The sequence below is a fragment of the Erinaceus europaeus genome, chromosome 19, assembly GCF_950295315.1.
Source record: "Erinaceus europaeus chromosome 19, mEriEur2.1, whole genome shotgun sequence".
In the NCBI taxonomy this organism is placed as follows: domain Eukaryota; kingdom Metazoa; phylum Chordata; class Mammalia; order Eulipotyphla; family Erinaceidae; genus Erinaceus; species Erinaceus europaeus.
In genome coordinates this window covers 13,076,266-13,094,284 of record NC_080180.1, presented here as the reverse complement: position 1 = coordinate 13,094,284, position 18,019 = coordinate 13,076,266, and the positions used below count along the sequence as shown (strand labels likewise).

Sequence of the window (18,019 nt, the reverse complement as noted above, 5' to 3'; positions counted from 1 at the left end):
AGTCCCAGGTTCAATCCCCTGTACCACCATAAACCAGAGCTGAGCAGTGCTCTGGTAAAAAATAATAAAAATAAAAAATAGGGGCCAAGCAGTGGTGCACCTGGTTAAGTGTACACACTACAGTGCACAAGGACTAGGTTCACACCCTTGCTCCCCACTTGCAGGGGGAAAGTGGCAAAAAAGGGTGTCTCTGTCTCTCTCCCTATCTCCCCTGCCTTCTCAATTTCTCTGTCTCTATCCAATAATAAAAAAATTAAAAAGTAACCAGTAATAGATTGTGCTATCAGTAGCACCTACAGGAATTCATTTTTCCAGCACCCAGTTTGGGAATCATTTGTATTCTCCCTTCACGAGATGCATGTACCACTAGCCTAGTTTGGGCACTATATAAAGCCTCAGAGAACAGTCAAGTTCAGGACACCCAATAAACTGATCTACTCCCAGAGGCAAAGAATATAAGGACTTGCAAGTTAGGGGAGACAAACAAGGTGACAGGTAGGCTGTCAGGAAGCATTTACACTTAGTAAGATAAATTTGTAACCTGTGCTAATTGGACAAGTATATGTGTGTTTCACTGACTTATTTGCCACCAGGGTTATTTCTGGGACTTCAATGTTTTGAAATAGCCACCAGGGTTATCGCTGGAACTCAGCGCCAGCACTATGAATCCATTGCTCACAGTGGCCATCTTCTTTTAATTTTCTTTTTACTTGATAGGACAGAAACTGAGAGAGGGGTGGGGTGGGTGGGGGAGAAGGGGAGAAAGGTAAGACACCTACAGACCTGCTTCACTACTCCTGCAGGTGGGGATCGGGGGCTCGAACAAGGGGTCTTGTGCATGGCAATGTGTGTGTTCAACCAGGGGCGCCACGGCAGGGCCCCACATGCACGTTTTGAAAAGCAATTTGAAGCAAGGTACTGGAGTGAACTTATTCCCTTAAAAATTAACATTAAGTCCCAACAGGTAGGGCTGGGGAGACACTGCAGTTGTGTGAAATGCACCAGGTTTGATCCCCAGCACCTACCGCCAGATCTGAGCTCAAACAAAACAAAACAAAAACAAAATCTGATTCAAAGCAAAAACTGAAATGTACACCCACCAGTCTTCAGCTATTAAGTCAAAGTGTTTCGGGCACAGCTTCCTCAAAGCTTGTTCCAGCCAGTTACAATTTGCTCCTGGTTTTCAACCAGTCACTAACCCGTGGCCATGTTACCTTGCCTTCTACTGTTGCTGTTCCCAAATATTACACAAATTCTCACAGTAATTTCGGCCTCACAGTTCATTGGCTCCTCACTTCGGAGATTTGCTCCACTGCTGTCTCGGCCACTTGCAAACTCTTACTAACTTTCGTCAGCCCATCACTTCTCAGTTCTAACCTAAGCCCGTCCCCTCCGCCTCAGGCAGCTTCCTCCAGCCTCCACCCTGCTACCACTTACCTACCTGCTCCAGTTTGGATTCCACATTCTGGTACTAGAGTCACCACCTAGCAAATACAAAGTATCTCCTGCTACCTAGAGGGACTGAGTTTCTACAAAACCTTTCATCAACAGAAATGGCGTAAAACAAAGAGGGCAGTTTCATTTATACAGGAAATCATTTCAAACATCACCGGGCTCAAAAATGTCACCCAACCATTCTACATAAAATCTAACCCAGCACTCACATAAAGTAAGAGCCAGAATGTGGTGACTATCCAGTGTGCCTCTCGCTCCTCAGCCGTGAGTGATGCCGCCAGGACTGTAGCCAACATGGCTGCTACTGCCGCCTCGGGAAGGCGGAAGTTCTCTTCAGATTTTTTTTTTTTTTTAAATGAGCAAAAACATGTTCAAACAGGTCCTTTATAAAAGCCGAGCGGTGTATTAGAGAACTTTCCAAAGCTGGGGATGGACGCTTTATCTGCGACTCTGCCCTACTGCCATGAAAACTTGAAAACGTTTTCTTTCACTACATCAGCAACCGAGCAACAAAGTGCTGTTGAAGAGGAAAGGAGAAAAACCTGAAAGCACATTTGCCTGATTTCACTCAACTTCACAGCCAGAAGCCCCAGAAGATCCATGCTGTCTAAGTGTCAAATATTACTATACTTTCTCTCTGAATAAGAGATTGCATGTTATCTTTTTTCTCTTACTTTCTAAATTCCTATTTTTAAGATAAGAGACACCACGCACTGCTTCAAGGCTCATAAGCCACCCTCGCCCCCTTTCAGGTGGGAGGTGGTCTCAAACTCAGATCCCTGAGGACGATAGTGTGTGCTCTACGTCATCCCATCAACCCCACAACCCACATGGGACTTATTTTACTCAAATTCCTACACAAATTGCATTTTTTTTAAATATGTATTTTAATGAGACAAAGACCAGCAGCAGTATATACTGTTCAGTTCTGGCTTATGACATCAGGGACTGAACCTCAGACGCATTCCTGAACCTCAGGCAAGAAAATTTGGTGTTTTTATTAATACAATTACTGATACTGTTTACTGAAAATCATTGTAATAGCAATGCAGTATTACATATTTACTACGTTCATATCAAGGTTATTCTAAGCACAAATTGAGAACATCTTCGTACAAGACCTCACATACCATGAGATAATTAGAAAATGCCCAATTTTACTTATTCAATAACAAGTAATCTATGGCTCAGTAAAGTGGAATACATTAATTTGCATTTCTGATGATAAATTTCCAGTGATAAATTAAAATGCAGGCTTCCTTTTGTGTTCAAAAATAACAGAAGAGTATCATTAGAGACAACAGAATATAAAGTCTGTCACTCCTTTGAGTGTTTAAAAAAATATAGCATGCAATCACTGTGCTATCTCCTGGACTTCTCAATTGCTTTAAACTACACAGAAACTCCTTTATTTATTTTTTCTTTCTATTTTCAGTAACCTTTATACTTATTTCCTTTTATAGTCAGTGGTACATTGTGGGAACTAACATTGCATGCACATAAAAATATTAATTTCTCCTGGTTCTTTTTTTTCCCCTGGCACCAAGATTATTGCTGGGGTTCTGTGCCTACACAACTCCTCCACTGTCAGCAGATTAGAGAAAAAAGACAAAAAGGAACAGAGGGGGCTGGGCAGTGACACACAAAGTTCAGTGCATGTTACTGATGCACAACATCATCATGTTACTGATGCACAGCCGGGGTTCCAGCCCCGGCTCCCCATCTGTCCAAGGGGGAAAAGTTCATGAGGAGTGTAGTAGGTCTGCAGGTGTCTCACTTTCTTTTTTTTTAATATTTATTTTATTTATTTATTCCCTTGTGTTGCCCTTGTTATTTTTTTATTGTTGTAGTTATTATTGTTGTTGTCGTTGGATAGGACAGAGAGAAATGGAGAGAGGAGGGGAAGACAGAGAGGGGGAGAGAAAGATAGACACCTGCAGACCTGCTTCACCGCCTGTGAAGTGTCTCCACTGCAGGTGGGGAGCCGGGGTTCCAACCGGGATCCTTATGCCGGTCCTTGTGCTTTGCGCCACCTGCGCTTAACCCACTGCGCTACAGCCCAACTCCCGGTGTCTCATTTTCTATCTCACTCTATTCTCTCTGTCTTGTCTTAGCTAGTAATAATTAGTAAATTAAAAAAAAAAAAAAAAAGGACAAAGTGTGGCCAGGAGTGCTGGATTTGTAGTGTTGGCATTCAGCCCCAGCAATAACCCAGGTGGGAAAAAAGGGGTGGGTATCAGGGGAAGAATCAACACAACATTTGTCTACCACTGTGAAGATCCCCATGCTGGAAAGAGAGCTTAGCTGGCAAGGCATACACATGCCTCAGGACAGATTTGAGCCCCCAGCCATCAGATACCCACATAGTCAACGACTGCCACCTCTCCAGATTCAAAGGAGGTCTTGAAACTTTACATCAGGCTCAACCTGATGCTATTGACTGGCTACGGAAGAAGGGCAAACGCAAGAAGAAGAAAGAAGAAAGAAGAAGGAAGAGGAGGAAGGAGGAGGAAGGAGGAGGAAGGAGGAGGAAGGAGGAAGGAGGAGGAGGAAGGAGGAGGAGGAAGGAGGAGGAAGGAGGAAGGAGGAGGAAGGAGGAGGAAGGAGGAAGGAGGAAGGAGGAGGAAGGAGGAGGAGGAAGGAGGAGGAAGGAGGAGGAGGAAGGAGGAGGAAGGAGGAGGAGGAAGGAGGAGGAAGAAGGAGGAGGAAGGAGGAGGAAGAAGGAGGAGGAAGGAGGAGGAAGAAGGAGGAGGAAGGAGGAGGAGGAAGGAGGAGGAGGAAGAAGGAGGAGGAAGGAGGAGGAAGAAGGAGGAGGAAGGAGGAGGAAGAAGGAGGAGGAAGGAGGAGGAAGAAGGAGGAGGAAGGAGGAGGAGGAAGGAGGAGGAAGGAGAAGGAGGAGGAAGGAGGAGGAAGAAAGAAGGAGAAGGAGAAGGAGAAGGAGGAGGAGGAGGAGGAGGAGGAGGAGGAGGAGGAGGAGGAGGAGGAGGAGGAGGAGGAGAAAGATGAAAGCAGCATGCAATGGGATGGGAAATCTGCATGAGTGGTGAAGCAGTGCTGTGGTGTCACTCCCTAGCAGAAAGAGGGGGGGAAGGGGGCAGGGAGGCCTGGCAGGGTAATGAGTTTGTCAGAAATATGAAATTGAGCTGTTCTGAAGCCCCAGGGGAACCCCCGCCCAAAAAAGGGAAAAACTTACTTGGCAATGTGCTGTTATTTTTACACTAGTACCTTAGGCATTATATATATATTAAAAAATCAGCAACACCTACATTCCATAGTTTATCTATTTTAGTTATGAATATGGTCACCCAAGAGAAGATAATCAAAGAAATGGAAGAATAGTCTAAATATGGCCCATTAAACTGTTCATTAAAAGAAATTTTGTTGCATAACATCTGCACATTATTACTGGCATCATCAATATGATGTTACTAATGATTTGATTATATGGGGATACAGTTTGCTTTCAAACTATAAAAAGTTAAATCCAGGATGCTCAAACTGCAAAGATGGTGTAATTTACCAAGATACACTATTAATTCTATTAGAAAAAGAGACAGTACATTTTACCATAACCAAACTAAGTTTAACAGAGCATGTTATCTTACAGCCTTCATGAAGAACTGTGGCTCCTTTCATTGTTTGGCTCATTAACAGAAAAGGAGGATATATTTAACCTATTTGTTTTCAAAGTGGAAACTTAAAACTGCATTTAGTTCAAAACAGGTACTATGCCTACAAAAAAAATCTCATGATTTTATAAAAGATTCTCATCATTCCATATACTGCCTCAGAATACTGTTCCCCATTTTCTACACTGAATGTAAAATTTTAGGGGGTGGGGTGGGTAGGAGTGGAGACATCTCCAAAACTCTAAATGTAAATAAAGTACTACAAAATATTTTATTTACAATTAAATGTAAAAATCCACTGAAATGGAATCAGAATGAAAACATCAGGTCACAAGGTGGTCCAAAGTTAAGATTCAGTTAAGAATCATTTGTTAAATAGTACAAACCAGTAGCTAATTAATAGTTTATAATGTCTATACTGTATACATGGATTATATTACATATTAAAGCACTATAATCAAATTTGGAGGTTAAATAGCTCTTAGTAAGTTTAAAGGGGACAGAAATGGAATTCAACAGCAGAATTCTCAGAAAGATTATTTGCTTAAATTTGACATAGTATCATCCCACTTCTTGAAACTTGGTAGTAAAATTAAGTTTTATTTCATCAGCTGCTTTTCACTTAATTGGTATACATTTATAACTCCCAAAATACTCTTATAAATGCCTAACACAACACATATATAAACCAATCAATAATCTGAAAGCATTACCTGCTATACATTTACTAAACATGATTTATATATAATACATCTCCAACTTTTCCTTAGTTGTTATTCCAACAAATAAATATAGAATCACATCGGGAGGGAGGGAGGGATAGAGGGAGGGATGGATGGATGGATGGATGGATGGATGGATGGATGGATGGATGGATGGATGGAAAGACAGATGTAAGAGGCCAAAACACATAATAAATGGCAGTTCAGATTTTCTAATGCAAGTCATAAATTGGTCATTTCTCCCTTTGTAAAGTCAGTAAACTAGCAAAGAGTAACCAGCTGATTATAAATGCAAAATTCCATCCACAATTTAAACTAGTGTACAATTTACATCTTCAATTTGACTAATTTTTCTAATTGTATATAACACTGTGGGTTAGTGAGGAATTTTAGAAACTAATTGTAACTTGTTCAACACCTAACACTCAGATAACAGATATATGGCAGAGTGGCACTTAATTTCTGGTCATGTCATTATCCTGTCATTATATAGTTCTATAGTTAACACCAATAAAATGAAACTGTTACATAGTAAGACATAAGAAAATTCAAAACCCCTCTCCAGTCCATCAAAAAAAGAATAATATCATCACTTTAATTTTGTTAGGAGTCACAAAAAATTTTATTTAGGAAAAATATTTCCTTCATTAGAGTGAATTTTATTTAAATAAAAATGTTCTGTGTAGACCAATTAAAAAGTATGCCTGTTTCCTTTCATAAGTGAGTTCTGTATAATTCTGCATGGCAGATAATAATTTATTTTCATCTACCTTAAAAATGAGATTTTCCTCATGAATTAGTTATTTCCACGTGGATTGTTGTCATGCTGCTGTTAAAAGAAAGTTAGTAAAGGATATAGACACATGGGAAACAAATCATAAACTACAATACTAGTTTATAATGAAATATATTAAACATTGTTTAAATATTAAACAGCAAAATATTCCTATGTTAAATAAATAAGACTTGAATTTTTCATGTGGAACTATAAGTAATATCTCCAATAATGGGCATAGTCTAGTGCAAAGCATGGCCATGTGTAGGGTGGAGAAAATACAGTATTTAATACTGAAATTGTTTAGTAACAAATTAGTGATTCACAATTCTGGGAAGCTTGGGGGGTGGCGGATACTGATAACCAGGTCTTGTCCTAGACCATTTGCAACAGAAATAGGAATCAGACAATGGTATTTTTAAAGTTCCCCAAATGATGCTTGAGGGTTGAGAGCTATGGATTGAAACTTGGAAACTTCTTCTGTTACCTGACATAGAAGAGTAGCCTATGAAGTACAGAAATGCAACAACTCTCCTTTAGTGGTGGGACAAGACATGGGCGTGTGTCTACTTAATAGTGACAAATGGATAAGTCAAGTTTATTAATGTATACTTCATGTCCATTCAAGTATTTGCTTACACCTCTTCATTCTCTGTGATTCTGTACGTTCTAACTCCAAAATCGAGTATAGTCAAAGTACTTTTTTGTAATAAAACAGTTATACTGAAAATACATCAATCATTCATGCATATAAATATTTACTGAACGCCTATTATGTGCAAGGCACTGTGACAGGTGCTGCTGTAGGACTTGAAGTCATGGGAGAAAAGTGATTGGCTGAAACTTAAAAAAAAAACTATGGTTACAAAATTAATTACTTGAACCTAAGTGGGAGAGTAGATCGTCAAAAAAAATTTTTTTTTTCTAAGGGCCTGATTTTTAAATACATGGCCTAGTAAATCTTACAGCATTTCCCAGGAAGCCTTTAAATATACATAAGGCAAATTCACGATAGAAAAATAAACCCTGCTTAAAGTGAATGTTCCCAATTTTAACCACACTTTGTATCAAGTAAATTTCACATGACATAAGTATAAATACTAAAAATCTTTATAGAAAGGTAGTTCATTTCCACTTAGTAGTCTTAACATGTAATCTTACATTAAAATATCACAGATTCTAGTCCTTGACTATTTCATCATGGAGAAATGTTCACATTATACATAATTTATTTTGAAAACAAATTTATATGTCAAGAAATTTTAATGTGAATAAATTGGAGTTTTCTTTTAAGAGAGGATGAAGAAATGTGGGCAAAATCTATTCAGACCTTATAAATAGCCTAAGTCTAATAATTAAAAAATGCTGACTGCTATCCTTTTGAAGAACCTAGTGAGTTCCATATGAATAAATACTCTTTGTTTCACTAATGGTATGGACTTCATGGCTATTTAAAAAATAAATAGTAATTGTTTCTCATCTTTATAATAGCATTAAATGTAACAATAAGGTCAGGTAATGTTCACTTAACATAAAAAGGAGCTAAATGTTTAAAACATACATACTAACTGAAGAAGGATAATTGAACAAAAGTGGAAAAATTAAATAAGATGATTGATTAGTAGTAATTCCATTGGTAAAAGTCTTCAGAAGAATAGGGGTCCCATTGCTTTTAAGTAATAAAAAAGTAAAATTGAAACTCAAGGAGAATGCTCATTCTCTGTACCTTGGATGCAACACTGTGTCTAGTCTAGAGAAGTAGTAAAATATTTTACTGAGTTAAAATATAAGTTTTATATTTTATGATATTGAACACACACAAAAATACCAGTGTTTTAATCTTGTTTCTTTTCAGACACATAGTTAAGCTAATTTTCTTTGGTGTCTGGGAGAATTTATCAATATTGAAGGATAATAGATTAGATTCCCCAAGATCAACATGCCTAGAAATGGAAGGCTCCAAATCTTATGCCATATAAAATAACAATCAAAGGTAGACTTGAGAAAAAATAAGGAAGCTAATTTACACTGCAGTAGGACTATACATTTCCTTCCCCCAAATCTTCCTCTGGCTCCCACAAAAAAAGTACTGTAGCCTATTGGGGTTTTTAGTCTGTGTTCTGAGATTTTTCAAGTGGAAAGATAATCATAGATAGAAATATCATTCTAAGCTTAAAATCACCAAAGTCAGTGAGATGAATGTACAGTCATTAAATGTATTCAGTACAAGAAAAGAAGTCTTGGATAGGCTAAATAGTTTAACTAGAGCTGAAGAAATGTTTTTGATTTTTCATTATTCTTTTTTAAATAAAGAGTGTATAGATATACATAACAGTTGACATTCTGAATCACCAAAAATAGTCCCTACCCTTTACTTGGTTTTAGAAGTTGCAGAGACTAAACTGTAATACAATTCATAACAGTATTTTCAATAAAAGGAATTGTAGAGCAATGAAAAATCAGAAGCAAGATGGCTTAGAGAGCCTTATAACCTCTAAATATACACACATGTATAACCTGTATTTATTTTCTAAAGAAACAAATTTAAGTAATACTAATTTAACCAATGAAAAAAAACTTCTATCAAAATATACAATTTCCATTACAGACTAGAAGGCTAATATTAAAAAAATAGTTGTAAGCCAAAAACTTTGCTGATATGGATGACAGGCATCATCTCTTTGAAGCATAAAGCATCAAATAAGGTCTTATAAAAAGATTGATCTGTAACCTTCTTCATTTGTAAGTTCTTGATAAATTCATAAAGCTTGAGTCTCAGTCTTTTATCAAGGGATAGCCATGCTTCTTAATCCAGATTTCCAGAAAAAGGGGAAACCAAGTAATTCAGAATCGCAAATGAGATTTATGCTTTACCATGTACCTGAAAAATAACAGTAGATTGTGGTGATTATAGGAATTTTAACATTACTTTATACACAAATAAACTGACTCTAAACAAAAGTTAAAACCCTCAGTAGAAAAGAATGCTGTATTTTCTTTTTTTTTTTTTTAAAAAGGCAAAATTATAATCTTTGATAATATACAAACATCTGAAGCTAAAAAAAAAAAAAAGCCATTCCTCTTCTGTTGGTCCTGAATTTTCCAATTATAAAATAGATAATATTTTTATGAACGGTAATAAGAAGCTACCTTTAATTTACCCAGAGTCAGAGGCATTTTGGTGTTGGCAAAAAACACAGGTTTCACTTAATCCAAGTTTTCTGAATAGACAGAAAACAAGATTCAGAAAGGTGTAATATAGCCAGACCACAAAGCCAACACTAGCATCCAGATTTTCTGACTCCAAGTTTTTAGTGTCCTTATTCTAGCAAGTTATAAGCCCCTTCTCCATCTATATGTAAAATCCATACAACAAAGATATATGTAAAATCCATACAACAAAGATATTAGTTACCTATTATAGAGCAACATAAAAACAAACAGCATTTTAAAAGGGAAATTGGAGGATACAGTTTGAAATGTTAATGAACTTCAAATAACTGAGGAGACAGGAAGATTAAAACATTAAAGCAGAGGCAAATGCAACGGAGGGTCACAATTACCTATCGAGTGTTTCCCAGAACCGTAGGAAAACTGGTCTATCCAGATGGCGCTTGTGATAGCTGAGCTCTAACACTGTTACATCCCATTTCTGAACATTTGGATCTAGGCGGACTTCATCATACTTGAGATGGAAGGCTTTAACTACACGGGGAAGAAACAGTTTTTATTTAAACTTCAACAAAAATTATAAAAATATATTACTAAAGAATAAAATTACTCCACACAGACATTAACCAAAAAACAAAAACAAAAAAGTTTTCAAAAAAACTGATCTTTTGTGGCCCAGGAAGAAGCATTTTTGTAGATGCAGTGCTGCATTCAAACATGAGGTCCTAAGTTTGATCCCTAGCATATGCATTTACCTTAGCTGTCTTTCCCCCTCCAAAAATGATTATTTTTTAAATTAATATTTCTGGTTCAATCTTCAGCTTCCAATGTAAATTAGAGTTGATCAATGCTATGGTCTCACTCTTTCTATTTCTGTCTCATTAAAATATTTTTTAAAAAATTAATCTTTCTCTTTCTAGCCCTATTCTCAACTCTTGACACTGACTTCCCAGACAATATTTTTAGTCCATCTATATGTTAGCTATCAGGCAGGCTCAGGCAAAAATTACTAAAATCATGGGCTCCTTGGAACATACCTAAACTAGGCTTCCTAGCTTCTTCCTACAGGAAGACTCCTAATTTCATCTGCTCTATTTCTACCTTTGGGTTAAACAATTAAACAATTTGTCCTGCTTTGTATTTTACCATCTTTCAACCACTAAGTTACAGATGATTCTATCCTGACTTCCCTGGACAGATGACCTCACCAAAAAAATGTGTTCTGGAACCCCACCTCTCCAGAGCCGTATCCACTATGGAAAGATAGAGACAGGCTCAGGTTATGAATCGACCTGTCAACGTCCATGTCTAGCAGAGAAGCAACCACAGAAGTCAGACCTTCCACCTTCTGCACCATAAAGAATTGAGGTCCATACACCCAGAGGAATAAAAAATAGGGAAGCTTCCAATGGAGGGGATGGGACATGGAATTCTGGTGGTGGGAAATGTATGAAATTATACTCGTTATTTTACAATCTTGTTAATCATTATAAAATTACTAATAACAAATTTTTAATTTGACCTTTCTTCATCAATGAAAGCTACAATATAATCAAAGTAATCACTGAAAAATGTTAAGCATTGTAGTAGCCTTAAAAACACTCAATTTAACATTTATTGAGTGCTTAAATATGTCAAACCACTAGGGATTATGAGGAGGATTAGAGTTAATATATATATATATATATATATATATATATATATATATATATATATATATATATATATAGTCCAGGGAAGAAAAAAACTATCCAAATACAGTACTGACAGGGGCTTATGTATCAAAGAAATATGAAAGTCTATCCAGACCACTGAATTAATAAAAATATTACAAAGTAGTCTAAAACACAGAGGTAGAGTTAAGAATTAAATAGAACAATTAAAATCACTGCATTCTTAATAAAATTTAGAAAGTATCTGAAAGTATTTACCACCTCAAAACAATGATCATTTAAAATTATGATACTATATAAGAAATTATGATACTATATAAGAAAACAAGAGGGGGAAAATTAATTGTATGTCTCAAAGTTTTTTAAAACACAGATCTAGCCTTTTTAATATATAGGCTGCGTATTTGATATGCGGACTCTCTCAAAAGCCTAGACCAAGTAGATTAGAAGCATCCAATAGCACAGCTATATACAAGATACTGGGTACTGTACAGCAAACCATAACAAAAGGACTTTTCAAAGTTAACCCAATTAACAAATAGCGTGATGATAACATTAACTATCGATTGTCTTTTTGAACCCTAAGACAGCAGGAAGCTCACATCTCCACTATAGAGCCCCTACTTCCCCCAGTCCTGGAACCCTTGGATAGGGCCCACTTTCCCGTATGCATCTCCCAATCCATATCAAATAATATTGCATCCGCCGATCACAACCTAATCAACGCAACGATTGCCACCTCAACATGCTTCACCTCAGACTGTGTCCAGAGACTTCACGTGTGGAATGACAACCCTTCAGCTTCATTACTGGTGAGACCTTTCCTTTTATAGTACACTCTAATTTCATCTCAGGTAGTTCACTTTCTAACAAAGTCCCATAACCTAGATATACACCAGTTTCTGTGAGAGAGAGCTTATATGCACACGTATCCATAAACTACTGCAAAATATATACCTGAAAGCAGAAGTACACTAGAGTTTGCAGTGAGTATCTCCCTAACACTTCCTCTCCTCTATTCCAAGCTTTGGGTCCATGATTGCTCAACAATTTGTTTGGCTTCGTATGTTAACTCTCTTTTCAATCACCAGGTTCCAGATGCCACCAGGATGCTGGCCAGGCTTCCCTGGATTGAAGACCCCACCAATGTGTCCTGGAGCTCTGCTTCCCCAGAGACACACCTTACTAGGGAAAGAGAGAGGCAGACTGGGAGTATGGACCTACCAGTCAACGCCCATGTTCAGCGGGGAAGCAGTTACAGAAGCCAGACCTTCTACCTTCTGCAACCCTCAACGACCCTGGGTCCATGCTCCCAGAGGGCTAGAGAATGGGAAAGCTATCAGGGGAGGGGGTGGGTTATGGAGATTGGGTGGTGGGAATTGTGTGGAGTTGTACCCCTCCTACCTTATGTTTTTGTTCATTAATCCTTTCTTAAATAAAAAATTTAAAAAAAAAAAAGAAAAAAAGAAATCAAGTAAAACCTAACATTTGCCTTCACAGGTTATCTTCACACTCATTAAATTTACTTAACTTTCCATTTATCTACTATTATTCAAGTTTCAGAAATAACATAGTTACTATAACAGAAAAACATATATAAAAATGTATAAAGGCAGGTGAGCTATTAAAACTTTCCAGTATGAGTGTCTCTAGTCTGGAAGAATGGTGGGATCTCAAAAACTGAAGTTGCTTAAGGGGGGGAGGGGTGCCTGGATTTCAGAGCAACACAATCTACATTAATAATTATTCAAGTTGTCATTTCTAGTAAACACTTATTATATGTCTGCTTTTAAAAAATAAGTATTACTAATGTTGTATTTTAATTGGGTACTCAAATAGTAACTGGGATGTCCCTATCTACAGTCTAAATCTATCTCCTTTTGGCTTATCAATATATACCAATTTATAGCCAATGAAGGATAAGCCACAAGAAATTCACTAATTAAGCAAATGCCCATAGAATCACCCCACTCCCCATATCAATAATGGTGATAGAAGAATGGCAACTAGAAGTTGTCCCACTGTAGAAGTTTGGATTCCAGTGAAGGAAGACTTAAAGTAAGATATAAAAACAACATACTGGGTGGTGAGGAAATAGCATAATGGTGATGCGAAAAGGTTCTCCTGTCTAAGCCTCCAAGGTACAGGTTAAGCCAGAACTAAGCAGTGTTCTGGATGGATAAACAAACGTTTAAAAAAAAAAAAAAAGCCAGCACACTCAAGACACTATCACAGGACCAGGTGGTATACCTAGTTAAGCACACTCATTACCACATTCAAAGACTTGGGTTCAAGACCCCAGATCCTACTTGCACGCAGGAAGCTTCATGAGCAGTGAAGCAGTGCGCTTACTCCCCCCCACCCCGTGTACCCCCTCCCCCCCTTACTCCTCTTCCCCCTCTCAATTTCTCTCTGTCCTATCAAATAGGAAAGGAGGAAAGGAGGGAGAAACTACAACACAATAGTAAGTATTATCAAGGAACTAAAACAATTCAGAGAGCAGCTGGGAAGAGGTGATGCTATTTCCAGGACAGTCAAAGGATTTTCTTAAAAAGAGCATACTTGGGAGTCGGGCGGTAGCACAGCGGGTTAAGCACACATGGCGCAAAGCATAACAACTGGCATAAGTATCCGGTGGTCAAGGCCCCGGCTCCCCACCTGCAGGGGAGTCGCTTCATAGGCGGTGAAGCAGGTCTGCAGGTGCCTTTCTCTCCCTCTCTGTCTCCCCTCCTCTCTCCATTTCTCTCTGTCCTATCCAACAACGACATCAATAACAACAATAAAAACTGCAACAACAATATAAAACAAGGGCAACAAAAGGGAAAATAAATAAGTAAATATTAAAAAATAATTTTTAAAAAGAGCATACTTAACTGAGACACTAATAAAATGAAAAAAAAACAAACATGCTACAATCATTTCAGACAAATGACAAAAGTTGCTAAAGCCATAGGGCACTTTAAATTATAGCTAAACATCATTATTCAATGAAAGTTCACCAATTTAGAGACTGAACATCAATTTTGTCAAGAACTTCTTATATGAATAACCAGTTTAAAATCTTACTTTTAGCAAAAATATCAACTGGCGATCCATCAGGCAAAAGCCATGGCCAACCTTTGAATTGCCACGCAGGACCTTGCACAAAAACTGCTACAACTCGATCCCTACAAATAAAGAAAGAGAAATAGGTAAAAAGAGAGTATCTCAAGTATGACCATTAGTTACTATAATCCTTAGAGTCAAATGATTATTCATGTATGATAGACTCTGTGTAAGGCAAACAAATACAAAACCCTAACTTTTCATTAAGCCACCACAATAGTACATTACGAACACTCGTATTGCCCATGCATCTGCTTTTGTACCTATTTTCTCTTATTTTTATAATTTTATTTATTCATTCATTCATTCATTCATTCATTTCCCAGAACACTGCTCAGCTCTGTCTTATGGTGGTACAAGAGATTGGACCTGGGACTTCAGAGCCTTAGACCTAAGAGTCTCTTTACACCCCGACTATATTCCCTTAAACATACTTATATGCACCATCCTTATAGGTAATTATTTCAGCTTTTTATCTCTGGTGTTCTATATATTGGAGAAAGGGTCCACTTCTTCAATGCAATAGAGATGAGTGGCTTTTCACTTTAATTAGGAAAATTAAATTACAACAACTCACGGGATCCTAAAAACAAATTGTTTTAAAGGAAAATGCAATTTAATGTACCAATTTGCATTCATTTATTACAGATATGTGCTCTCCCTTTAAATAGTTTAAAAGGGGGGAGGAAAAAAAAAAGACACCTGTAGTACTTCACTACTAGTGAAACTTTCCCCCTGCAGGTAGAGATGTGGGGCTTGAACCTGGGTCCCTGTGCACTCAGCCACGTACACCACTGCCCAATTCCCCCACCACTTTTAAACGTTTGTTTTCCCCTCCCTTCTAGCCCCCCCCATACATAAACAATGTTCAGCTCTGACTTACTGAACCAGAGAATTTGGAGGCTCAAGCATGAGTCTCTGCGTAATCATTATGCTATTTATCCACCTGCTAACCTTAGATTAATGCGATCATTTAAGATATCTTGTGTGTCTAAGCCTATGCGCACTTTATATTACAAGCAGCTTAATGCTTTATTACAGGATATCTGAGTGCCATATAATCTAAACCGAGATGATCTTGGCTTTTTTTTTTTTAAAGACTGACTTACTATATGACAGAAAGAGAGAAAAGAGAAAAAGAGGGAGGAAGAGAAGGAGAACCAGCACAGAGGGAGGGGGAGAAGGAGAAGGAGAACCAGCACAGAGGGAGGGAGAAGGAGGAGGAGAACCAGCACAGAGGGAGGGAGAAGGAGGAGGAGAACCAGCACAGAGGGAGGGAGAAGGAGGAGGAGAACCAGCACAGAGGGAGGGAGAAGGAGGAGGAGAACCAGCACAGAGGGAGGGAGAAGGAGGAGGAGAACCAGCACAGAGGGAGGGAGAAGGAGAACCAGCACAGAGGGAGGGAGAAGGAGAACCAGCACAGAGGGAGGGAGAAGGAGGAGGAGAACCAGCACAGAGGGAGGGAGAAGGAGGAGGAGAACCAGCACAGAGGGAGGGAGAAGGAGGAGGAGAACCAGCACAGAGGGAGGGAGAAGGAGGAGGAGAACCAGCACAGAGGGAGGGGGAGAAGGAGGAGGAGAACCAGCACAGAGGGAGGGGGAGAAGGAGGAGGAGAACCAGCACAGAGGGAGGGAGAAGGAGGAGGAGAACCAGCACAGAGGGAGGGAGAAGGAGGAGGAGAACCAGCACAGAGGGAGGGAGAAGGAGGAGGAGAACCAGCACAGAGGGAGGGAGAAGGAGAAGGAGAACCAGCACAGAGGGAGGGAGAAGGAGGAGGAGAACCAGCACAGAGGGAGGGAGAAGGAGGAGGAGAACCAGCACAGAGGGAGGGAGAAGGAGAAGGAGAACCAGCACAGAGGGAGGGAGAAGGAGGAGGAGAACCAGCACAGAGGGAGGGAGAAGGAGGAGGAGAACCAGCACAGAGGGAGGGAGAAGGAGGAGGAGAACCAGCACAGAGGGAGGGGAGAAGGAGAAGGAGAACCAGCACAGAGGGAGGGGAGAAGGAGGAGGAGAACCAGCACAGAGGGAGGGAGAAGGAGGAGGAGAACCAGCACAGAGGGAGGGGGAGAAGGAGAACCAGCACAGAGGGAGGGGGAGGAGAAGGAGAACCAGCACAGAGGGAGGGGGAGAAGGAGGAGGAGAACCAGCACAGAGGGAGGGGGAGAAGGAGGAGGAGAACCAGCACAGAGGGAGGGGGAGAAGGAGGAGGAGAACCAGCACAGAGGGAGGGGGAGAAGGAGGAGGAGAACCAGCACAGAGGGAGGGAGAAGGAGGGGGAGAACCAGCACAGAGGGAGGGAGAAGGAGGAGGAGAACCAGCACAGAGGGAGGGGAGAAGGAGGAGGAGAACCAGCACAGAGGGAGGGGAGAAGGAGGAGGAGAACCAGCACAGAGGGAGGGAGAAGGAGGAGGAGAACCAGCACAGAGGGAGGGGAGAAGGAGGAGGAGAACCAGCACTGTTCGGCTCTGGTATCAAATGGCGCCCAGGAGTAGAGATATGACCTGTGGTGTTTCAGGCAAGCGAGTATTCTAAGACTGCCCTGAATTGTTATTATAATTAAAGTATTCCTTTGAAATAAAACTAACAATGCCTTTGCCTATTATTTTTTAATTTATTTATTCCCTTTTGTTGCCCTTATTGTTGTAGTTACTGTTGTTGTTGTTATTGATACTGTCGTTGTTGGATAGGACAGAGAGAAATGGAGAGAGGAGGGGAAGACAGAGAGGAGGAAAGACAGACACCTGCAGACCTGCTTCACCACTTGTGAAGCGACTCCCCCGCAGGTGGGGAGCCGGGGGCTCGAACCATGATCCTTACGCAAGTCCTTGCGCTTTGCGCCACATGCGCTTAAACCACTGCGCTACCGCTTGACTTCCTGCCTTACTATTTCTTACACAAACTGAATACTTAGAATCAATTTTCCATAACATAAGCCCTTCAAAATAGTATTAGAGTAATTCAAAGTTTTTTTTTAATCTAGAAGATAACCCAGAATAAAAGAACCAAATGGAAAGAATTTTATTCCCCTAAATTTTCCAGATTTATTTTTTCCAAAGTAAAATAAAGTTAAGCTACCCAAAATAAAAATTCATTTAGATATTACAAGAATGCAATCATTACTAATGACCAAATAAAATATTAACTGTTTAAAAAATTATTTAGAGGGAGTCAGGCGCACAGCAGGTTAAGTGCAGGTGGAGCAAAGTGCAAGGGCAAGCGTAAGGATCCCAGTTCGAGCCTCCGGCTTCCCACCTGCAGGAGAGTCGCTTCACAGGTTGTGAAGCAGGTGTGCAAGTGCCTATCTTTCTCCCCCCCCCCCTTTCTGTCTCGCCATCCTCTCTCGGTTTCTCTCTGTCCTATCCAACAGTGACGACATCAATAATAACTACAACAATAAAACAAGGGCAACAAAAGGGAATAAAATAAATAAAAATACTTTTTAAAAAAATTATTTAGAACTTAGTAAGTAGTTACTCATTACACACACAC

General features: G+C 39.3%; 1 protein-coding gene across 1 annotated transcript in view; it reads right to left on the bottom strand.

Annotated features, from left to right (window-relative positions):
* Positions 1 to 7,675: 7,675 nt before the first annotated feature.
* CDC73 (cell division cycle 73) overlaps positions 7,676 to 18,019 on the bottom strand; it is a 110,698-nt gene continuing 100,354 nt past the window's right edge. The window contains exons 15-17 of the mRNA XM_007539762.3: positions 14,492 to 14,592; positions 10,145 to 10,286; positions 7,676 to 9,462 (exon numbers count right to left, since the gene is read on the bottom strand). Of these exons, the coding sequence (XP_007539824.3) occupies positions 9,426 to 9,462; positions 10,145 to 10,286; positions 14,492 to 14,592 (280 nt within the window). The 3' untranslated portion in view covers positions 7,676 to 9,425. The remainder of the gene's footprint in view (positions 9,463 to 10,144; positions 10,287 to 14,491; positions 14,593 to 18,019) is intronic.